The 24,729-nt window shown below is 41.7% G+C and overlaps 2 protein-coding genes across 2 annotated transcripts in view; both read left to right on the top strand.

Moving 5' to 3' along the window:
- acsl3a (acyl-CoA synthetase long chain family member 3a) overlaps positions 1 to 14,000 on the top strand; it is a 32,522-nt gene extending 18,522 nt beyond the window's left edge. Inside the window, exons 6-15 of the mRNA XM_080460024.1 lie at positions 839 to 989; positions 2,563 to 2,686; positions 2,823 to 2,894; positions 6,312 to 6,451; positions 6,541 to 6,713; positions 8,329 to 8,403; positions 8,713 to 8,904; positions 9,103 to 9,217; positions 9,861 to 10,018; positions 11,062 to 14,000. Of these exons, the coding sequence (XP_080316150.1) occupies positions 839 to 989; positions 2,563 to 2,686; positions 2,823 to 2,894; positions 6,312 to 6,451; positions 6,541 to 6,713; positions 8,329 to 8,403; positions 8,713 to 8,904; positions 9,103 to 9,217; positions 9,861 to 10,018; positions 11,062 to 11,219 (1,358 nt within the window). The 3' untranslated portion in view covers positions 11,220 to 14,000. The remainder of the gene's footprint in view (positions 1 to 838; positions 990 to 2,562; positions 2,687 to 2,822; positions 2,895 to 6,311; positions 6,452 to 6,540; positions 6,714 to 8,328; positions 8,404 to 8,712; positions 8,905 to 9,102; positions 9,218 to 9,860; positions 10,019 to 11,061) is intronic.
- A 1,535-nt stretch (positions 14,001 to 15,535) lies between these two features.
- kcne4 (potassium voltage-gated channel, Isk-related family, member 4) lies at positions 15,536 to 17,909 on the top strand. The gene is made up of 2 exons (XM_080460558.1): positions 15,536 to 15,602; positions 16,016 to 17,909. The coding sequence occupies exon 2, from the start codon at positions 16,056 to 16,058 to the stop codon at positions 16,599 to 16,601; it is 546 nt and encodes a 181-aa protein (XP_080316684.1). The 5' UTR covers positions 15,536 to 15,602; positions 16,016 to 16,055; the 3' UTR covers positions 16,602 to 17,909.
- The last annotated feature ends 6,820 nt before the right edge of the window (positions 17,910 to 24,729 follow it).

Below are 24,729 nucleotides of genomic sequence, written 5' to 3'. Positions count from 1 at the left end.
TTCTAAAAACCAACAATCTGAGTAATCTGCAGACATTTTAAGCAGTGTACACCTTTATCAGGTTTTCAGGACAACTACAGAATCACAGTTTCATGAATTACATATAGATTTCAGCCAAACCTGGGCCACATGCAGGCCCTGACTTCATAGTGAGCCTCCCACAAGCCAATTTCCAAACAAGAAATACTCATTTTCAAGAGTAATGGTTGGCAGATGATCATTTTATGCACATTTTATTTGCTATCAATCAGACATTCATCCAAAATACTGATTTACTGAGGTGATTTTAATGAAATAATGTCCAATGCATGCATGTTGCTTTAAATTAGGCACATATAATAAGTTAAGTGATTAAATAAAATAAGTTTTATTAAATTAGCGTCCCTCAGTATAATCAAAGCTACACATTTTGATTTCTGACTAAAAACAAAAAGCAACGCACTTAAAGCAGGAGGAGAAGAGCAAGATAAAAAAACGAATGAAGTAATAAAAAGTGAAAGTGGAGATGGGAACGTTTAGGAGGGATGAGTGAAGGAGTGGAAATGGCTTTTTTGGCTCTCACAGTCTGACACAGACTCTCTGTGGTGCCAAGAAGAGCCTGATTGTTTAATATCACAGCTGAATATTTTCCATTCACGTGTCTCGCTCACAAATATTCCTTTGGCCTCTGAGATTCTCGGTGTTTTCACTGCCGAAAAAAACCCCACTTTAAAACCATTTATTTTACTTTAATTTATCCATATTATATCTATTCTAAGAATATAGAAAGTATTCCAGATTTGCTGTGTCACATTCAGCTCAAAGGTTTAAAAAAATAAAAAATAAAAATTTTCTACAGTGTCTGCAGAGCGGAAGCCGCCGCTGCCGTCGGACATCGCGGTCATCATGTACACCAGCGGCTCCACCGGCGTCCCGAAGGGCGTCATGATCTCCCACAGCAACATCATCGCCGGCATCACAGGGATGGCCGAGAGGATCCCCGACCTGTGGTAACCAGCTCGGCCACACCAACTCACCTGTGGCCACCAGTTTTACAACTGTGGCGTTTGGAACTCGACGACATCTTTGATCCACGATAAAAAATAAATAAAATTCAATATTACTGGATCCCTGTGTTAAAAAAACCCACCAGAGAATAACTTTAAATACTTTGTGTGTGTATGTTTCAACACAAAACAACAAACTAGTGACCCGCCATGCTAACGATATTGTTTTCATCGTTTCTGCCGTTTCCATGTAAAGGGACCTTGTTTTCAAAACACGAAACGTTTTTTAAAAAAAGAAAACGCAAAACAATATGTTTTCAGTTGAAAGGCCGTCATGGAAACGGGGCCTCATATGTTGAACTATGAGAGACCATAATAAATATACATAAATGTCAATATTGGCTGTTTACATAAAGATTAAATTCTGTATGTCTTAAAGTAAGACTAGGTATGTTTCAGATTTAATTTAGATGTGAATTATGCACCTATAATTTTCATTTCTTGATTTTTTTTGGGGGGGGGGGATTTGCATTTTCAACAAAGTTGATGGACTTGCAGCTGTCTAAACAACTTTTTATACAGCAAACACAGAGAGACAAGCACACACTCACTCATTTTGTAATGTAGAGTCACTAAATATTCCTAAACACACATGTTTCAACCGCGAAAACCCACACACGCTCAGGGAAAACATGCAAACTTTAAATAAAGAAGATCTTTGAATCGACCGTTTTATTTCCAGCTTGAGACATTCTCAAGCTTAAAATCATTCTCTTTTCCAGCTTCCAACCTAAATTCTCTTTCATTAACCATTAATTCTGAGTGAAAACCGACACACGCGTGGTTTTAAAAACTTCTCTTTTCACGTTTCTGCGCAAACACCCTCAGCGCTGCGTGTTTGAAAGGAATGCTTTGAATTATGGGAAGTATGTTTCAGCCAGTATCGTCATACGAGCCAAGTGTTTACATTAAAGCCAAAGCCCACCCGGCTCTCTGGGGACTGAAGCAGGGGGCGAGAGGAAACACACGGAGGAGGGAGATGGAGGAAGGGAGTCGTAAAAAGATGGATGAGTGTCAGAGGAGTTATGAACAATCTGAGTGAGATTACACGAAACTTTCCTTTGAGCTTCGGGTGATACGACTGTTTAAACCTCCGACTGATTGAAGCCTCGTTTCAAACAGCTTCATACAAATGGGATTCACTTATCAGTGTGGATATATGTGTGGCAAATAGATAGTTGCTGAATTCTGAAAGGATGAGGTGATGGTCCTAATAAAAATCTGTCTTGTGTGAAACGTCTTCCAGGACATTTGATCGAGTCGAGTGGACCCGATTCAATCACTTTGCATTTTCTGATTCCTCCAATAAGAAGGCATCTCATAGATGTACGGAACATCCAATAATGTAATAAAAGCCAATAGCAGGATCATCTTAGCTGATTTAAATACAATAAAGTCAATAATATAACAGGATATTTTGCCAATAATCTAAGATGTTATATTAAAAAAAATAATCTTTTCAAAATGTAAAAGGTGCAGCCAGCAATGCAGTCAGTGTTTCTAATTGTTTTCACAGTGAGGACGACACCTACATTGGCTACCTGCCTCTGGCCCACGTGCTGGAGCTGAGCGCCGAGCTCGTCTGTGTTGCATACGGCTGCAGGATCGGATACTCGTCTCCTCAAACTCTTGCCGATCAGGTGAAGTATCCGAAATCTGATTAGATCATTTGAACATTTAGACAAATCCACATTCAAACAATGTAAAATGACTGAATGAAAAGCATTTAAAAAGCCTTAACCATGTTGGGACGCCGCTTCTTTTTCTCACCGAAAGTCAACCAAGATCAAGAAAGGAAGCAGGGGGGACACCAGCGCCCTGCAGCCCACCCTGATGGCAGCCGTCCCGGTATGTGAGACGGCACAATGAACACGTCACATGTCGCTAATGTGCAAGAACACTTGCAGGATGAGTCGGTAGAATCTGCAGAGGTTGTCTGCTCGGGTCTGCAGGGTCTGCAGTTTCATCATATCGAGGACTATTGAGGTCAAAAACACCATGAATTATAAAAAGTGAAGCAACATTTTAAACCGTAGAGATTCAACTGTATTTCATATTTGTGCATGAAAACGTGCAAGTCTGTGAGAAAAAAAATTAAGCTAAGAGTTTTGATTTAAATTAAATACAGCTTATTGAGCTTAAAAAGTGAATATTTTCTGCTCTGAATCTTGTCTTTATTGGGTTGGTACACTTCAGGAAAGGAGTTCTAGATATGTTGTTTATGATAACAAATTTATGAATCTACCTAACATGCAAGTTTATATCACATTGTCCACAAAGGATAAATGATCCACAAAAGTACAGTGAGATATATCAGTTTCATTTCATAAATCATTATTTAGGAATCAAATCTTTGGCTTTAACATCAAACTAAAAGAGATGTTTTGTAATGTAACTCCACGAGGCTCCGCATCATACGTACCGTCAGTATCATCTCCACCAGGGTTGCCACTTATTGACTTGCTTCCTGTTGCAAAAATACAACTTCAAATGAAGGATATATTTCATGACAGCTGTGCAGAGTCACTGAAAATGCAACTTTTTAAAAACGACTCCCGGATGGAATTCTTTGGAAACGCTCTTACTGTGGAAATGCTTTTCTGAAATGCTGCTACTGCACATGCGCCAGTAATTCTTCTGAACATGTGCAAGTCGATGGACAAAAACAACAACAATGTTTGCCTCCAGAGTGTCACGACTCCCAGTCGTTAGTCTCCTGGGACTTGGTAGTTTTTTTTGTTAAGTCGCCCGTAATAACAACCCAACTTCATCATGTACTGGTCATTGTTAATATTTATAGCGTATTGTTTTCAGCGAGCATGTGTGTGTAGTTTTCATTACAAAAACAAACAACAGAGCCTGCTAGTTGCCCTACAAGCTAACTACATAGTTTTCAGCGTTTCTGCCGTTTCCGTGGAAACGGACAATGTTTTCAAAACTTTGCCGTTCAAAGGCAGAACTTTTCTGAAACTAAAATGTAAAGACAATGCGTTTTCACTGGAGACATTGTGTAAACGGGGCCTAAATATTTGAACAAAGGAACCGTTTTGGACTCTCTTCTTCTCTGACAAATCACCATGACAAGCCCCCCCCCCCCCATCCCAAAGCCCACCTCATCCCAGCCCCCGCCGCCCCTCACCCCTCACCACCCCCCATCTCCCTGTGGTCGTAGTGTAAAGGGCAGAGGGCCCCAGTTTCTGGAACCATTCACAGCTGTAAACAGAACGTGAGAAAGCCCCCTGTGGTTCTCCCCACGACACACACACACACACACACACACACACACACACACACACACACACACACACACACACACACACACACACACACACACACACACACACACACACACACACTAACAAACTGTTTGCTGTGATATGACAACGAGCTGTTGCATGAATCCTGAGTCCACTTCCTCTCCCATTGCCTCACACACACACACACACACTGAAAACAGCTGTTTTTTCCTGCTTTATTGGCCTTTCTTTCTTTTCTTTTTTCATATTTGTGTCCTTTCCTCCCCTTTTTTTAACGACGGCTCCACATTTTGAGGACATCGTGGTGATGTAGATGATGAACTTTACTCTAATCTGAGGATTTATCTTTTTCTCCATTTGACAGGACATAATAGAACCAGATTATTTTCACAGTTGTCCTCTTCCTGTTGCAACTTGACCCTATAGACTCTATAGTACTTTACAGTCTTTATTGTGTCAAGTAGCTTATACATTTTGAGTAGAGCAATTAAATTTTATATTTATGGATAAAAACACAATTTAGTGTGTTTAAAAATAAAGTGGAGGGTTACAATTAATAGGGTTATAATTAAAATACAACTTATTAAGGATAAAAAGGAATATTTCCCTCTCTACCTCTCCATTTTCTGGTCATTTCATTGTCATTTAAACTTGTTAATTTTCTGTGTTGTCACACTGTAGTATTGTATTCAACCGTTAAAGGTTTAAACTGTACTTTTTTTTTACTTTTAATTCAATGTGGTAGAAAAGTTGTACAATGTTGATTTGTGTGATCATAAGTGCCTGTGGCTGTTTCAAAGTGTTGGCATCACAAACTGCTCGCCAAGATCTACCGTCATCTTTTACAGCAGATTAGATAATATAGTAGATGATTCAGATCATGAATATTTGCAGTTTCTTCTCCCCCAATTCTAATGTTCTTTATTCAATTTAATCTTGTGCATTCACGTGGTTCCTCTCTGGTATTTCTTCAGGGAGCCTTATACGTATGCAATCACTGCTAAAAAGCACACATCTGTTCCATATTGTGCAGTTTTCTTTCTTCATTAAGATGTGTTTACTCTCTTCTGGGACTTTTACAAAAGGAACTTGGTGACAGACTTGGGTGACCACTGTCGCTGTTTATATTGACTTTAAAAAGTCACAGTTTCTTGCATGCAGCTTCCTTCCACAATCTAAATACATGCTTGTTTGGTTGAAGGTGACTAGAACATTTGCCGAAGTAGCCTTTGTATGGATGATCGTCTGTCTCTGTAATAGACTGGCTGCCGGTTCATGTTGTACCCGTTGATTATTATTAGCTGTTGTCAGCTTTTTGTGACACTTAGGCCGTGGTTACTCAACGTTTGTAAGTGATAATGGGAAACTTTTCTGAAACGCTGCTACTTGGCACGCTCACCACGACCTTAGTGAAAACCTCTTCTTCACATGCAGGAGTTGATGGACGATAACAACAATGGCGGCCTACAGAGTCTGACTCCCAGTCCATTTTCTCCTGGCACTTAGTGGTTTTATGGTTGAGAGTCACCAACTGCATATAGCAACCCAACTGCTTCGTCTGTCCATCGTTCTGTAAACGGTACCAAAGACTGATCAAGTTATGTCACTATTTACTTTCAGTGCTGTATCTAAACCACTTAAATTTAATCAGTAAATAGATACTTGTCGTGAACAGTGCGTGAGAACGATGCATTTTCACTTGAAACGGCATGTAACACATCCGAAACATGGTCCAGTTTTGACTTCAGCCTTTGGATTTACTATGAGTCTATTGAAGAGTTACTTAAAGAAAGCAAAGCTGTGGCTCTAATGGTCTATAAGGTAGAAGCTCTTATTTTTTTCACTCCTAAGAGTCAAGTACAAAGAAACGCTCTCTCCTAACTTTTATCTCCAGTGTCCAATTGTCAATAATTTCTAATCCGTCTGTGATATTTTCATTGCTGTAATTCACTTTGCTACATCTTTTTCTATCCATCCTCATCTGTCGCTCACCTTTTGTTGGCTGCAGGAGATCATGGATCGTATCTACAAGAACGTGATGACCAAGGTGGAGGAGATGAGCTGCGTTCAGCGGACGCTCTTCATCCTGGCGTACAACTACAAGTTGGAACAGCTGGCCAAAGGATACAGCACACCTCTGTGTGACAGGTGCTTTATATCTATACGACCTGTATTACTTGTTAAAGTGTCGGACGGCTGTATTGACTGCCTCTTCTCTCTGTGATCTGTTCATTCAGGCTGGTATTCAGTAAAATCCGTTCTCTTCTCGGGGGTCGGACGAGGGTCTTGCTATCGGGTGGAGCGCCGCTTTCAGCAGCCACTCAGCGCTTTATGAATGTGTGTCTCTGCTGCCGAGTGGGTCAAGGTTACGGCCTGACCGAGACCTGCGGCGCTGGAACCATTAGCGAGTGTAAGCAGAGGAATGAAAGACTCACAGTAAGACACATTTAGCATGTCAGTAGTGTATGTGTAACCAGCTTTCCATCCATCCATTGTTTGTACTTGATTTGTTCATATTAATATTGCTGAAGCAGATTCCAGCTCACATTGGTAGAAAAATGGACTGAAACCTGGACAAGTTGCAGATCCACTGCTTATAGGCAATTGAGAGTCCCCAATTAACCCAGCAAGCAGTTGGAGACATTGGGTTGTGGTAGAAATTAGGGAAACCAGGAGAAAACCATGCAGACTCCATACAAAAAGGCTCCAAAAACAATTTTTTTTTTTTGTGAGACAAGAGGGCCAGCCACTACCCCAGAGTGTAGCGCTAGAGCCAGCCAGTAAATCACAAACCATGAATGAAATATAATTCCAAAGCAACAGTTGTTTGTCCTCTCTGTAAGAGAAAACATGTTTGGATCCAAGAGGAAATTCTGTAATAGTCCAAGAACTTGACTGCCATTGCCACTTGAAAACGTTGTCATGGAAACAAGGCAAAGTGTTTGGTTTAAGTGGTCGTTTACACAATAACAGCTTCTCAGAGTCAATTACCCCCCCCCCCCCCCCCCAATATATTCAGGCTGTTTTATCTATGTCAGTCTTAATATTAATCCCAATGTTTTCAAATTATTGCACAAATGTGTGGAGTTTGCGGTTTCCTCAGAGATAAAAAGCAGTGGGAGAAGGCACGAAGGGGAAGGAGAATACTGGGAAAATGGATGACAGGAAAATGATTATTATGCGTGGGAGCCGGAAACACAAGGGAGTGTGTTTTGTGTTTCGAAAAGAAAGAGGAGTGGAAAAATCAACATTTGTCACAAGTCATTGTATAACCTGTTCCAAACAGTTGTGACACTGCAGAAAACTGGTTCATATTCAGTTTGTGATATGTTCTAAGGGGACTTTAATCTTATTTCAGAGAATACCTGTCGCAGGTGATGCATTCATAGTAGGCTACATTATTACTTAAAACCAACATTTCAGTTCTGTGTACTTCTTCAGTTCATTTCAGCATCGCAATGCAGATTAGAGCCAATGCTGCTCCAAAGTCTATTTGTCTGATATTATTTATATATATATATATATATATATATATATATATATATATTAGATATATGGCTCCACCCTCGGTAAGATTGTGACTCCAACAAAGTCAACATTTACTGAAACACCATCTGCATACCTCCAGGAAATGATTTCTTACATACACCAGATAATGAGCAGGCCAATATGAAGAAAGACAGTTTAAAGAAGCTTGAATGTTTACATCGTACTGTTGGTACTGCATGTTGAGATCATTTGTGGCTCCAGTTTTGTACAGGAATTCTGAAAAGAGTCTTGTCATGTCTGTCACACTGTTGTGTTTTGTGAAGGGTTTTGCTCATATTTCAGTCAAATGATGTGAATCCTGTCAGGCGTTCCCAGGCTGCCCGTCACTTCCTCAGGGAGGAGGTTTCCATGGCGAGGGAGCAAGTGAGGTCATGTTGCTATGGTGATGAATGTTGTGGCCTGATGCTTATTGTGTGTGTGTGTGTGTGTGTGTGTGTGTGTGTGTGTGTGTGTGTGTGTGTGTGTGTGTGTTTCAGTGTGGGATTACAGCACGGGGAGAGTGGGGGGACCGCTGGTTTGTTGTGAGGTCAAACTCAAAGACTGGGTGGAGGGTGAGTGAGACCAGACACACGCACACACGCACGCAAACACGCACACACACAAAGCTATGGCGTCACTCAATAACCTCACAAGGAGAGCAGAACACTTTTCTCCATCTTTTCGAGCTGCAGCAGAACATAACAATTTTTTTTAAATTGTGCCCTGCTGCATTTCCATTCTCAAACGGAGCGTATTGCCTTCTTGACTTGCAGAGCAGAAAAACTATTTAAAATGAACACACTGTTCAGTATTTGTCTTTTCGTTTCTCAGGGTTTTTTTTGTTTTGTTTTCACACCACTGATGTTCAGCCTTTCTTTTAGGTGGTTATCGTAGCACGGATAAGCCTCATCCTCGAGGAGAGATTCTCATCGGAGGACCCAATGTGACCATGGGATACTACAAGAAGGAGGCCAAAAATCAAGAGGACTTCATCGTGGACGGAAACGGCCAGCGGTGGTTCTGCACAGGCGACATCGGCGAGTTTCAGGAGGACGGGTGCCTCAAGATCATCGGTGAGGACTCAAGAGAGTATCAATGGATCAGTGGGGGTCCAATCCTGGTCCAAGACCCCGTTTAAACAACAACATATCCAAGTGAAAATGCTAAACTTTTATTGCGTATCAGGCCTCTGTTTACAGAACAGTGGTGCTCGGAGCCACTGAACACACACACACACACACACACACACACTCCCTCCGCTGTGTTTGCAGATCGTAAGAAGGACCTGGTGAAGCTGCAGGCCGGAGAGTACGTCTCTCTGGGAAAGGTTGAGGCCATGCTGAAGAACTGTCCCCTGATTGACAACATCTGTGCCTATGCCAACAGGTGTGTTCAAGATACTTTACATTGTTTTACGTTACTTGTTGCATACAAGGAATTTGCAACTCATCAGGTCTTTTGGTAGAACATTTTGGTAGATAATGGTAATTTTCAGAATTGTTTTTGTAGTTTTATCTATTTTGGAAATTTTTAGCGAGTAAATATTGTGCCTGAAAAGTGACACATATTTAAGCACCGACAACTTTGTTTTTCCCCACATGTATAAATAACCATTTATTTGCTTTGAAATCATCCATTCGTCATCCAAAACTGGGACAAAACCTTGAGTTCTTGAACCAAAGCTGATCCCCCGTCAAACAGTTACCAGGTTTTGAAGTGATTTTCCAGAGTGTGAGGCAGAAGAGCCAAACATTTTTGTGCTTTCGAGGACGTATCGGACTCCACAGCCTGAAATGTTCATTCTGTTCTGTGTCATAACAATGGCTGTTGTGAAGGCCACAACGTTCTTCAGGCATGTATTGTTTTCATCTCCTTGTAGGGGTAACCGTCTCACTAAGAGAGGAACTGATTGCTGCCTTACTCTGTCGTACAGGCATGCGAGTGTTTGCGCTCCATCACCTTATTCGTTCAGCTTTCTATAAACCCGGCTTTTTGTTTTTTTGTTTTTTTTCCTTCTCCTGTTCGGCAGCGGTGAGACGTATGTGATCAGCTTTGTGGTGCCCAATCAGAAGCAGCTGCAGGTTCTGGCTCAGCAGTACGACATCCGAGGGTCGTGGGAAGATCTGTGCAGCAGCGAGGCCATGGAGGAGCTGGTCCTCAAGGTCATCACCGAGGCCGCGCTGGCAGGTAGGAGTCACGGAGAAAATTCAAACTTCAGTGAAGGGCTTTGAATGTGGCTGGTTCCGTTCATCACAGATCAAAACCAGGTCGAGAAAAGCAGAATGCAATCAGGAAATCTACTTTTCCTTCGAGAACTGCAGAACGACTGAAACTTAAAAAAAAATGCAATACCCACGTTTTCAAAAAAAAGTTGGGACAGTGGCATGTTTATAACGTTTCAGCTACTGTTAAGAAGAACCAGAATTAAACCAAGTTCTTGCATCTTGAACTTTTCTGTTGTTTTGTTTGCATGAACAGTCTTCTCTGGACGCTGTAGGTCAGATTATCGCCTGTACTCCTTTATGATGGAGGCGTCCGGTTAGATTAAGTACAGAATGACGTTTAATATAATGATATAATATTATTGCTGAAATCTTTTTTTGGACCTATACTCAAACAGAGGCGGCTAATGCCACATCACAGACACACGTGACTCTCAAGCGGCTCCCTGGAGTTTTTAAAACATTATATGTATAGAAAAACGGTACCTTTATATTTACACACTATTCACTTTAAAAAGACTTTTATCTCCTGGATTGAAAAATGTGAAACGGCTCAAAACAAGAAAAATTTATAAAATGACCTAAAAAGAAAAAGGATAAAATAGATCCACTCACGAGAAACGGCAAAAATGGTCAAATAGAAAAAATGGCCTGAATATCTATAAGAGTCAAAACAGCTAATGCAGGTAAAATTCTATTAACAGGTTAGTGTTAGTTAATAAAAAATAATTTGATGAGAGTAAATCTGTCCAGCAGTGTTTGGATTCACTGCAGCTTTTCTCAAATCAGAAGATGGGTTCTGCAGTTTTATCTTAGTGTAGAAGATGAATGACGTTTGCCTTTTGTTTTCATCAGCTCATATTGTTCAAAAACATTTTTCCACTTTTCATCCATTCTTTGATTGAAACTGCTTGGAAATGAAGGGTTTAAATGAGTGCTGCACAAGACGCCGCAAATGTACCAACCGGCTACATTTCAGCTTGTAACTTTCTCTCCTTCCTTCTGTAGCCCAGCTGGAGCGCTTCGAGATCCCCCGCAAGATCTGCCTGAGCCCCGAGCCGTGGACCCCGGAGACCGGCCTGGTGACCGACGCCTTCAAGCTCAAACGCAAAGAGCTGAAGACACGTTACCAGGACGACATCGAGAGGCTGTACGGCGGCAAATAACAAACCAGCCCCGAAACACTGCCACGCAAAAAAAAAACAAAAAAAACTAGTGAATGTGAAAGGAAAGGTTAACGTCCTTCTCCTCGTCCAGGTGTGCGTTCCTTCCTGGAGGCCTTGATTGCTCCACGTGTTGAGTCATGAAACTTGAGTTATCGATGCTGAGCTCAGATCGTTAATTCTTTTGATGCTCTTTAGATTTTCACTCCTCTTGGGTTTTCCGCGTCCCGCAGGTCAGGAGACGGTTAACCTCCTCTTGTTTCTTTTGTTTTGCGTCCCGTCTGCTTTGTTTTGCTTCCCACCCATGGTCGAACTGCGACTCCCACCCTCGCGGGACGTCTCACAGTCATCTGAGGGCAGACGAGAGCCCATTGGTTCGAAAAAGGCTGAGAGAAGCACAACTTGCACTGCTGTTTAGTCTACTGATGTGTCCTACAGTGACAGAGTCCGTTTTCCTACGTGTTTGCATTGCAGATGAAATTACCGTGTAATCACTGTCGGGTTTGATAGATCAGTGCAATATGGAAATGCATCATTCCTGCCCATGTAAGGCCGTCCATTACAGCGCACCACTTCTGCATCCTCAGCGGCTGTGGGTGGGCCGGCTGAGGAACCAGCACACTTTTGGAGCGTTTATCATAATTATAAAGCTTCAGTGTGACTCACTATATCCATAAACAGCTCCAGCCTCCGTCACTGCGGAACACCTGTTGAATTTGAGCCGGTTCTGAGTCGCCTTGTAATTTAGAAAAAGAAATAAAATTGGTGTACGCTTGTGTATTTTAAAGTCTGTGTGGAGCACAATGATTACAAGTTTTCAAACCAGAGAAAATTGTGATAATGCCCACTCAGCTAAAAACGACTCTCCCCTCTCCGACTGTAATGGCGTGAAACTCAAAGTGAAAACGCAGCTGTCTGAATGTTAACGAATCAAGCTGAATATAGATTATAACTGAGTTAGCAGTTAAAATTATAATCTACTGTGACACAGTAACTCTGACCGTGAGGATTTATTGTCTGTGGCTAATTGATAATAACAGATAAATAAAGAAATCTCTATTTTCTGAGTGAGACCTGCTGAGAAACATGAACCCTGTAGCAGAAAGTGATATAATAATGCTCAACAATGTCATAATTTGCTAAAAATGTCTATTTCATTGCCATAATGAGAGAAAGTGCTGCATTGTACGTTTCCTCAATGAATGAATAGAACTGATCTTTTGTACCTTTTTTTTTGAGAAGCAAACTACAGGAGAACTGTGGAAAACTCTGAGAAATGCAGAGTGATGCATCTATTATTACATTAGTGGCTGCACTTATGTTAATGCTACTTCAGTGATAAAATATCCAGCCACTGATGGAATAACTGGGAAAGTGTCACTACTGTACTGACCCATATATTTCATTAGATGATGGGAGAGTTGACTTTGTTACATTGAGGCCCAAACTACAAGACAACGTTTTAAAGTGAAAACGGAAAACTTTTGTTGCGTTTTGGGGGTCTGTTTACACGACTACGGTGCCAGGAGTTATTGAAAACGCAACTTTTTGAAAACGCTCCGAATCTATCTCCATGGAAACCGGGTGAAAATACCACTGTTCTGAAAAGCTGCGACTGTGCATGCACACCACGACCGTAGTAAATAGTGATTTTTCACATGCGTGACCAGACGGACAATAACAACAATGGCGGCCTCCAGAGCGCCATGACTCTCAGTCCATAGTCTCCATATTAAGCTATCCTATTTGGTCGTCTGTCCATACGAATGTCCGCGTACTCGCCATTGTTAATGTTTATAGCGTTTTGTTCTCTGCACGCATTTGTGTGTAGTTTTAGTACAAAAACATCTAACGGCACCCACTAGTGGACGAACATGAAATTGTTTACAAAAAGTTGCAGCGTAAACACAAAACCTTTCTCAAATAAAAATGCAAAAACGATGCGTTTTCACTTGAAAGATTGTCACGTAACCGAGGCATTAAACTGGTAAAAATTGTGACATGACTGAAAGACATTACATATCTGACTATTATCACATTGCCATAAACCTTTTGATAGAATATTTTAAAAGCCTGATTTAAAAAAAGGATTTCAAATTCAAATAAGGTTTTTGTTGTTTTATTCAAGTAAGTAGAAGTTTGAAAAATATATGGTTCATAGTCTTCTGATTTTTCACAATAAGATACATTTTTTTCTGGCTCTGACATTTTGCAGAAACAATAAAGCCATACCTTGATGACTTACCCGTCTGAACCAGCTTGACTGAATCATGCCTGAGACGGTTTAGAAGGAAAAGTTCTGGTCCAGTTCAGTGCCGCTGAATGAAGGATTAACACTTCACAGCATTTACATTCGTATTTGGTCAAGTAACTTACAGAACGGTCCAAAACTCAAAGGAAGAGTGAAAAGAAGCTTCAGCTGCTCAGTTCCACAGAAAACCTCCAAAAGGTGCTGAAAATTCCCTTTCATGGTACCTGGTTGCCATGGAAACCCCTCACCAGTCAGCAAACAGAGTGAATTGAGTGAAATGTGCAGCTTCATCCACATTACAGGTGTTAAAACAACACAAAAAGTCACGTAAACTCACAAAACAACTGAAGAAAGCGTCTCCTCATATGAATGTTGTATTCATTAACCAGCTTCAGGATTTACTCTGCACAGACTTTAACATGAGCTTGGACCGATTCTCCGCTCTGAAAGACTTTCCTGTAACATCCCACTATTTATTTGTAATCTTTAAAGGAAATGACTCCAATGAAGTGAATAAATGTTACCTTTGGATTATTCGTGTGTTTTATTTCTGCTTTTCTCCACTTTTTAAAGTAAAAATGATTTAACTCTATTGGATGTTTAGGGTGTAAAATCAAAGTCCAGACACACGATGGTAATAAGGTCATTTCCTCAAAGAATTGGGGATTAATTCAATTGAACTGTTGATACTTTTTGAGGCGTAAGTGCGCTGACTCAGCAGATTCCTGGTGGTCCATGTTGAATTACATCACTCATTTAGAGATCTTGATTTCGTTAATGGAGAAAGAGCCACCCAGAAAAATACTATTTAAATGACGAGGACCTGGATGAAGTGCCAATGTGAAGGAAAGTGAAAAATGTCTCTAAGTTTGAGAAAAGACTGGATTTTTGGAGATTAGAGCCTCTTGCAGGTCGGTTTGGGTCCCACAGGCCTTATGTTTCACACTCCGGCATTATGCATTTGACACTAATATGTTAGTAACAGATCACTGTTGTATTAGTTTATTAGTCTGAAGTATAAATTGTAAGTGAAAACATTTGACACCTGATTTATTAAGGCTCTATATACATTGTGCTGAATTGCATGCTCAGCTAAATGAACTGCACTTTAAAACAATGAAAGCAACAATGAAAGAAAAAATGTAAAATGCATGGTGATCATATTAAATTGAAATTGAGAATAGTCTACAGATGAAAACTGGATTTACAGAACCCATCTTTTCACCCAACAAGCAAAAACAACAATAAAAATGTATTTTGTTGTTTGGGCTTTTTATTTGTAAATTGCAAATAGTCTAGATTATTCTAGAATAAAGGCATAAATAAACCACAGCCTAATTCTTTCTTGGTCAGTTGAAGTAAACAGTGTTGTGTTTTCATTTGTATTTTAAATGTAACCAGAAATAAAACATTTTTATGAAAATCATTCTTGGTATGTTATCAAATAAAAGAAAGTATACAATAAAATACTTACACATGTTTAACGACTAATTTAAATTCAAGATCAACATGCATCTCTTGAGGAAAATGGACTTCAATCGTCATAATCTGCATCATCATTTTTTCCCCCATGGACCTTCTTTATGAATTCTAAATAAATATGTGCATTTCATTCTCATTCTGTCTTTTAATATGCTGCATTTTACTGGTTTAACATGTAATACTTGTGTTGCACTCAGTGTAGTATAGTGATATTATCAATAGTTGAGCATTATATCATCATATAACTGAATTGAGGTTGATTTCTAAGAGAAATCACAGCCTCATCTGTGACACAATGCAGCAACAAATGAGGCATTTACAGACTTTTTGCCCTGAATAAGTTATAATTTCTTTCTGTAAGTATTCCTGAACCGTTTTTATTGAACTTCTGAGAAGTTTAACACACTCCTGAGTATGCGATTACTTGAGAAACACGTTAAAACATGTGCTCTTTTTTTCTACTTTTTAAAAACATGTGCAATCAGGACTTCAGTGCGCTCATGTCACAGACATGAACCTCCATCACGTGGCTCACGATGACATGTCAGGGTCTTGGTATAAATAAGTTCATCCCCTCTGTGGCTCTGCCAAAACTCCAAGAAGAGCTGCGAGGAGTGAGAGGGAAGCTCATAGAGACCCAGCTCTTCAGTTTGGTGAGTTGACAAATCTGGACACAGTGTGACTGTTTAAAGATGAATTTATGTCTTTTGGATCACGAATCGTTAACTAAGTGTCGTCTTCAATAATGTTTGTGTAGATTTCAGTTGAGGTTTTTTTTTCAAAGTTATTGCAAATGAAACTTTACTTTAACTGGCGTAATGCAGAAGTAAGAGTGAAACGTTGCAAATGACTTTCGTTTATCAACTTGATTTTTCAATTACACGAGTGGGAGTGGGGGGGGGGGGGGGGTAGACGTGCAAAACTAAACTCATTAAAATGTGTTTTTGCGTTTTTGGAATCGTTTAATTACAACTTATCTTTGTGCGTCAGGCGTGCGTAAATCCTGCGTGAAGGCGCACGAACTCCTCAGATACTTATCAATTTCCTTCTGTATCTTTTTTTTCAGCACATTTCTAAAGTCCCCCACAGAGGCTGCGCTGAAAAAAATGGAGCACTTGGAAAACTCCACGGCGTCTCCCAAACTGCCCCCGGTGCACACGCAGAGCGCAGCGGGAGTCCCGGCGGACAAAAGCGGCGGGAACGCGTACCTCTACATTTTAATCGTCATGTCTTTCTACGGGATCTTTCTCTCCGGTATAATGCTGGGCTACTTTCGCTCCAAGAGGCGCGAGAAGAAGAGGGTGAACATCTTCACGCGCCTGGTGCACGAGGAGCAGCAGCGGGAGTGGGGCGCGCTGCCCAAGAAGCACAGCCTGACGCTCTCGGCCGTCGCGCCCGGGCTGCCCTCCCTGCAGGTGTCCCTGCCCTTCTGCGCAAACCACGGGAAGCACTTCGGACACCCGCCACACGAGGGTGCGCTGCTCTCTCCACTGGCGTGCACGCTGTGCACGGAGCAGAGCAGCGTCAGCTCCCTCTGCTCCTCCGGGGACACGCGCTTCACCATCGAGGAGGAGTCTGACAGCGGCACGGCGGAGGGCTCGGAGGAGAACGTGAAGGGAGGATCCGAGATCAGCGGGGATGATTCAGGATGAGCTTTTCCCTCCGCAGAGACTCCACCTTCAAGGCTCACATCGAAAAGGAGGCAACCATCCGCTGGAGGGATGATTAGGGGACTCATCATGTGCCCAAGCTTTGTTTTTGTCAAATCCTGGAGTTCCACTTGTGAAGCTTTAGATGGTTCCGTTTTTTTTAAATATATATTTATCTCATATGGGGCCTTGATGCACCCTATAACCTCCAGCTTCGAACTTCTCCACTTCCTGGTGGCTCATTTTCTCATGATTGACCAGCTTTTAGGAAGCATTTTAGCATGTTTGTCATTTGACACCAGCCTCATAATTTGGCCAACTGCTGCTGTGGCTGAAGCTGACGACCATATAAGGAAACTGAAGATTCCCATTTGTCTGAAGCCTGCTTTTTACACTGACAATATTTTAACCTCATATTTCACACTTGGGCCATTTTCATTAGAAACAGTCGGTACGATCACCTTTAAATAATCCAACTATTGTGTTTAAAAATGGCTGGAAATAACCAAAGACGACTAACTGGCCGGAGTGTGAATTGGTTGGGATCACAAACAGCTCAAACGAGGAATTCCAACTTGGTATATTTAATTTTATGAACCCTACTTTTCATTTTTACACACATTTGTCTCAGCGTCACAATTTAGTTGCAGCATGATTGTAAAACACCAGTTTTCCTTCTGCTTGTGTGTCCAGTTGGCCAAAATGAAATGTCAGGATGCGAACACGTCGACTTTATCAGGCCTTATTTTCACTGTCTTCTCTTGGCAATGCTGCTGTGCCAACGCCATCAGCATTAATCACATGTTGTTACTGAGGCTGGTGGGAAAGCCATGACCACATTAAACTGGTCCTGCATTCTTAGTTAGGATTCCACGTTGAGACAATCAGAAACCGAATGATTCACTGTTGCACTGTGTATGTTTGACTGTATTACCATGATAGTGCCCCCACCCTTCCTGCTGGAACCCCACTACCCCCCTCCACCGCACTGCTCTGGGCTGAGGATGACTCACCCTGCAGAGTGGGAGGACGAAGGCCTTCCCGGGGGCCTCCCCCCCCTCCACTCCCTCACCCACCCCGGTCTCAGAACTGAACTGGACTTGCTCTTGCCGGCCCGGACTTGAGCAGAAAGTACCTGGAACCCACTTGAAAGACTCAAGATCTTTGTCGTAGCTTTGTCGTCGACGCGATAGGTTTACTTGACAAAAGCACTGTGCGTATGATATTTTTGATATGTGTCACGCTGTAATTTATGACCAAATCTTTGTAGTGTTTGAAAGAGAAATAAATGAATAAATGTTTTGGGAATTCAAAAATCTGCCTTCTTCTTTTTGTTGTATGCTCTTTCACCAGCAGAGGGCAGTGCTGTAGAAGCACGTAGGAAAAGAAGCATAAACGAACAGAAAGCCTGGCTATTATCACCAAGTTATTTTTAGATGAGCCAACTTAATGATTAAAATAATGCAGAATAAGCCCGTTAATATGTGGATAAAAGCTTTTGGAGAGTTGGTCCAAATCATCCCAATTATCTTTAAAAAGTGAGGCTTTCTGAAGCTCTGGTGCTAATTAACAATGCGGACCAGCTCATTTAATCATATTCTAGTAATTAATGTGGTTGTGCAGTTGTGAAGACGGCCACAGAGGGATGAGACTGATGCAACACCTCCCTGCTTCCCTCCATCAACACCTTCAGACACTGAAGGGAGAGATGCCAACAGGCAGGTGCAGCTTTTTATCCCTTTGTTCCTTTGTGTTTCCTCTCAGCTGCGTCACTCCTCTCACCCATCACACACACACATACACACACACACACACACACACACACACACACGCACACACGCACACACACACACACACGCACACAGAGTTTATCAGCAGTGCTGCAGTGACAGCTCACCACACCAGCAAAAGCATTAGCAACAGTAACAAGTGCACGGAATACACTCCCGGACTGTGTGTGACGTGTGTGTATTGATGGCGTAACAGAAGCCAATAAGCTCGGGGGGCGTCTGGGTCCTGACGGGAGGGATTAACTCCTCACAGTCAGGCCTTTTCACGACTGTACCGATATATAGTTTTGACGATCTTCAAGGCTCGAGGTGATTTTATCATCTCATTGAGCAAAATGTTCGTCATTTGACACCAGCCTCCTCATTTCAGCGGACACTTATGTCCCGCATGTCGACGCTGAGAATATAAGATTGAACCTCAGTGTCTGGGCTCCTGGAGCTCAGCTCTGTGACGGAGTGACCGGTCCAACATGTTAGCACAGCGGCTAAAAGAAAACTGGACCTTGTAAATATTGTAGCAGAGGAATGTCAGCACGTGAGCATGCAGAGTCTCTCTTTTTAGGCCCTGTTTACATGTTTTCAATTGAAAACTTCTGATGTGTTTTGGTGAGCTCCCAGAGTGGAACTTTCTGAAAACTCTCCGACTCCGTCTCCCTGGAAGCTCTTCTGAAATGCTGCAACTGCACATGAGCACCACGGCCGTGGTAAATAGTTCCTCTGCACGGATAACAACGGCATCCAGAGTGTTCTGACTCCCAGTCCGTATTCTCCTGGTATATTGTAGTTTTATAGTCGACTCCCCCGTAACAGCAATCAAACGTGGTCGTCTGTCCACACTGTATCTTTTTCTGCACCTTGTGTTTTTTCCGAGGATCTGAATCCCGTTTTTGGATTGAAACCAGGGGTCTCCAGAGTTCTTGGTCCTGTGGTGTGGTGCCCATTACGATCACTCTATAAGCATCCTGGCTGGCGGTATTAGTGCTGATTTAGTTGTGTTATTAGGAGGGAAATGATCAGTATCCAAAAACCTGCGCTCAGTCATACTAAAGTAAAAGAGTGTGCATGCAGGTCATAGTTTCAGGCTGCACAAGAGATGGAATGGGGGGGGGGTATTACTGCAAAAGGAGCAGAAATGCAAAATATCTGACACAAATACTTTATGAAGCATTTCAAATCTTCTCTCCTACACGCCATAAACATGCCGCTGAATTATTCATGTACCGCAAACACACACGACCGACACACACAGCCAAGCCTTCATGCATTATCAACAAGGAAGTTGGGGGGGTGACATGCTGTTGTCTCTGAAAGAAAGAAGGATAAATTGAGAGAGTGAGAAAGACGGCATCCCACCCTCAAACAGGATGTTTATCATCACCCCCCGCGGGAGTGTATGGTGGGCCTGTGACCTGCCTCAGGCCTCACCCATACGCACCATTAATGAGTCTGGAAGTGAGTCACTATCAGATCCCACCGTCCTCCCTCCTTACCCCCCACCCCCATCACCCCCCCACCCCCTCCTTCTCGTCTTCCTTTCTTCCGTCTATCATCGCATTAAACTTTTCATTAAGCCTGATCATTAAAGAGTCGAGGGTTTTATGATGTGGCTGTCTGCCTTTAATAAATCCACCGAATGAAGCTGATTCAGCTGAATGAGGAGCCTTAAACATACGGCTCTGTGACACAAACAGGGTCCGATCCAGCCCCTGGGATGACCTCAAAAAATAACTGATTGATTAACTATAAAATGCAGCATTTGCGTCAAAGGTAACTCACTATCAGGACTTTACCCGATACATCTGTGAAGTTTAGCAGCTTATTGACAAAGTGACACGAGCATCAAATGTGTAATTACATGCAAAAAGCTGTAAATGGAGAATCTCTTCTAGAACATTTTCCTATATTTTCCCCTTTTTAGCTTCTTTATAGATCACATATTGTTGAATGCTCTTCAGTTTGTTGAATCTTCAACTTGTGAAGGATTTTCTAAATGACAATGCATTAAATTGAAACTTTAAAAAACCTTCTGTACTTTTTAGCATTGTAATGAAAGCAAGCGTCTGGAATATTCCAAAACTAAATATTTAAAGGTTAATTATGCTTCTATCTCACTGGTCTGGCTCTCTTGACATCTATTTGGGCTGTTGAGCTTAAACGTGTCCCCTCAGATGGAACTCATCAGTTAAATAACAAAAAAACTGTGGTAATCAGTCATTTTATACAAGCAACTTGCCATATGATCTCACATAAGAGATTCCGAAGGTGCTAAAACAGTATTATAATTACTCCTCCATAACTGTTATATTTTCTATATTAACCTGGAAGTATTGTGTTTTTTGCATGTTCAGAGAAGGCTTTTTTTTTTCTTCAACATATCTTTCTGTTGTAACTTTTTAATCGTTATTGAAAAATGCATTACAAAAAAGAAAATTAACAAAAAAGAAGTTTCAAAAAAGTATGTCACATTTGGAAAAAAACGTTTCTATAATCCAACCTTCCACATTTCAGGATAAATTCCAGGAGCACCATGTTTGGTGCAAAGCTTACAAGTTAGATAATGCATTTCAATACTTCTTAATGCTATTGCCATGTTAGTATAATGATGATCTCTACACATTTATGAAGTACGTTCCAGAAGATCTCATCTCCACCCTATAACCGCGAGCCAACCGGCACACATCACACCCTCAAGTTACAGCAGAGTTTTATGATTACTGGAGCTATTTGTGACGACGGATGTGATTCACGTTTCCTCCTGATGAAATAAGCTGCAGTGCGAACTGGCATGCGCCGAGCTCGATTAGCAGACTTTATCTGGGTCATGGAGACGGAACAAATTAGAAGTCAAATGCTGGATCATTTGAAGCAAAGCGGCAGGTCTGCATCGCCCGGGCTCTCATAAGGCTGAAGGCTATTCCCAGGGAACAACATGCACATGTTTGCTACATTATCCATCCATCCATCCATCCATCCATCCATCCATCCATCCTGGCAGGCCAGTAGTCAATTACCTCACAGATAGTTTAGTCGGTGATTAGCCGCAAATGTTTTTATTAATATATTATTTTTTTGGGACTGTGAGTGGAAATAAAAATATCTGAATGAGGTCCTTTTCAGGGCTCGTTTACCCAACAACGGTGCTTGGAACCACTGAAATGCAACTTTTTGAAAATGGCTTCCATGGTGGAACCTTCTGAAACCCTGCTACTGCACATGTGCGAGTTGATGGACAACAACAACTCCAGAGTGTCATGACTGCCAGTCCTTAATTTCCGAGGACTTTTTATAGTCCTGAGTCACCCCGTAAAATCAATCCAACTTTGTCACCTGACCACACAGATGTCCGTGGAATGTTTATAGCGTCTTGTTTTCGGCATGCATGTGTGTGTGTGGTTTCATTACAAAAACAACAAGCAGTGTCAACTCATGGTCTGGCATGCTCACTACTATCGTTTTCAGCATTTCTTCCATTTCCATAGAAACAGACATACTTTTGAAAACGTTGTCGTGTAAATGTGAAACTTTTCTGAAACGAAAAACTGGTTGTGTAACTTGGGCCCTAATGTCACGCATGCACTGGGGGGGGAACATGCAACGGTATACGCAGTGGCAGCGTTTCAGAAAAGTTCCCCGTTTCTCCCGTTTCCATGAAGACTTGGAGCAGTTTTGAAAAGTTTCATGTTGGGAGCAGTTTTTCAAAAAGTGCTTTCTGTTGTCTCAGAGCACCATTGTTGTGTCATGAAAACTCTCACTGAGAGGCTGAGCATTATTAGAACGATGCAGCGATCCTCTCCTGAGCCTCACCGGCCTCCTTCATGCTTAAACTCGTCCTCCCGTATCCACAGTAATGATGTGTCGGCTGAGAGCCAAACGGAGGGAGATGAACCGCGAGGAGCACGGCCGCACTGACAAGCTGATTATGAAAACGTTCCACTGAGATCGCTTATCGACTCTGACCTTCTGCTCCTCGTCTCGGACCACGTTAGCCTCCGATCCGGGAACGCTTCTCATTAAATTGTGTTTATGGAAAGTGCCACTCTCTCCGAAACATCATAAGTTTTTCACAAGTATTAATGAGATATTGTCTCGAAGTGATCGCGGTTATTCAAGCCGTTCTTACAGCGCAATTATGGCTCTGTGACCTGACCTCCCCTTCTTTCTCCTTCTCCTCCTGCTCATTGAAAAAATAAAATAAAATTCTATCAGAGTCTGTCAACAGCTCCTTTTCTGCAACAAAGGAGGAAGCAAACAGGCGGGAGCATTTCGCCCGTTAGCAGATGAAACGTGTCTCTTTGCCAGCGTGGACAGCCTTGTTTTCCAGTACACAAACACCAGGCGGGACTCAATCTTTTTACCTAACGAGCGTTACCATGGAGACGTAAGCCAAAGGCTAATTTGCATCTGTGCTGCCGTTTTGGTGGGATCACGCGAGTCGGCAAATGCCTGTAAAATGCTGAATAAATAGAAAAGACAGTTAATCTCCTGGTTTATTCAAATGACTTCACAGAGCTGCACGTGACTCTGATTGATATTGTGTATATATATATATATACTGTATATATATGTATATATATATTACACAAGCGTGCTCCTTCTGAACGCTGGTAGGCCATGTAGCTCTACAAACCACATGGGAAAATACAACAACTGGTCATAATATGACAATAATACCAACATGGATGGACTCTTGTAGCCACTCCTGTTCCACCAAGATGTTGGCAGCAGGTCAAGGAAGTTGTGAGGTGGGACCTCCATGGATCAGATTTGCTTGTCTAGCTCTTTAAAAAAAAAAAAAAAAAAAAAAAAAAACGCTTGTTCAAAGAATTTTCAGAAGTCAAGAAATCAAACATTTTTCCTCAAACCAATCCTGCAAATGTCTTTGTTTTGTGGGGCAATTTCAAGCAGAAAGAAGAGCTACCAGGAGATTCTGTTTCCATGAAAGACTGTATTGTCACCATGCTCAGGTCTGCAATATACCGAGGTGCTATCAGGACCGAGGACCCCAACAAGAATCAAACCTTGTTTGCTCGTTTTCAAGTGAAAATGGAAAACTTTAGGTGTCCCTTTTAATGACGATGGTACTCGGAGCCATTGAAAATACAACTTTTTGAAAATGATTCCCAAGGTGGATCTTTTTGAAAATGCTTCCGACTCCATGCGAACAGGGAAAACGAAACTTTTAAAAAAAACGCTCAAACTCCATCTCTATGTAAATGTTGGAAAATGCAACTTTTCTGAAACGTTGCTATTACGCATGCGCACCACGGCCGGAGTAAAGGAGGAAAGTTTGAATGAATAGGAATCAATAGATATTTCTAATTATGTTAAATATTTAGTTTTTCTTAATACGTTTTCTTGTGATTTCTTTATTTCTTCATTTATAATATTTAAAAAATAAAATAATACAGAGCTGCACAGTTACAAAGTTAAGAAATGAGTATAATAAAACAGACGTTGACAATATTTCATATCATTTTTTTGTTTTGAACAGAAATGCTTTGCACTGGTAATGAATTGAGATCATGATTGTTTTCTCTTAACTTTATATTTAAAACTGAAAAGTAATGCCAAAAGTACATTTAATCCCCAACAACTTTATGTCATATTCAGCATCTTCTCTCTCACTCCTGCCCTTTGTTACTTGGTGATTGTCCCAAAAGAAAAGAAGTATGAGAAAGATGTCTCGCTTCAAATACCACGTCGCCCACTGGATGAGCTGGTCCTTTTGGAAAAAGCATCAGACTAATGTGTGAAACACGACGGCTGGTCGATCCGGGCGGAGCGAGTCCTACCCAGGTCTGAAAATACTCGGTCACGGCTTTGCTGGAGGTTGATTGTGTGAAGCTTCGTAAAGTCAGCGGGAGGTGTTGCGCCTTCCCACCAGTTTGGCCTGAATCGTTACTAATGAGCACAGTCATGGTTCATGGTCAAGGTGGAGGGGGGGAAAAAAAAAAAAGAGAGAGCGAGAGAAAGCCTCTTTGAGCATCACCATGTTTTCTCTTGCTGTGTGTGTGGAGGTTATCTAAAGAAAACCAAATCCTCTTTGATTGCAAAGCAAACACCACAGAACGTGATTTGGTTGCTTCAGCACACCTGACTAATGAATGGCAACTCGAGCTGCAAAATGCTAATTGCACACTGAAAGCGATGGCCTCTCTGGGCCTGTCGCCATGACAACCATACATCAATGCAAGCTTCTGCATCATTATCCACATGGACAAAGGGCCGATGAATCCTCTTTGCATGTTGGGAGAAAGAAACAGCCTGTGGTGTGTGTTTGTGGACCCATCTTGTGACTGCCTGGTGTGACGCCGAAGTCAAGAGTCTGAGTCACATTTCTG

The sequence above is a fragment of the Lipophrys pholis genome (genome assembly GCF_963383615.2).
Source record: "Lipophrys pholis genome assembly, chromosome: 3".
Lineage (NCBI taxonomy): Eukaryota > Metazoa > Chordata > Actinopteri > Blenniiformes > Blenniidae > Lipophrys > Lipophrys pholis.
The sequence above is the reverse complement of the archived record's forward strand: the minus strand, read 5'-3'. Positions and strand labels throughout refer to the sequence as shown.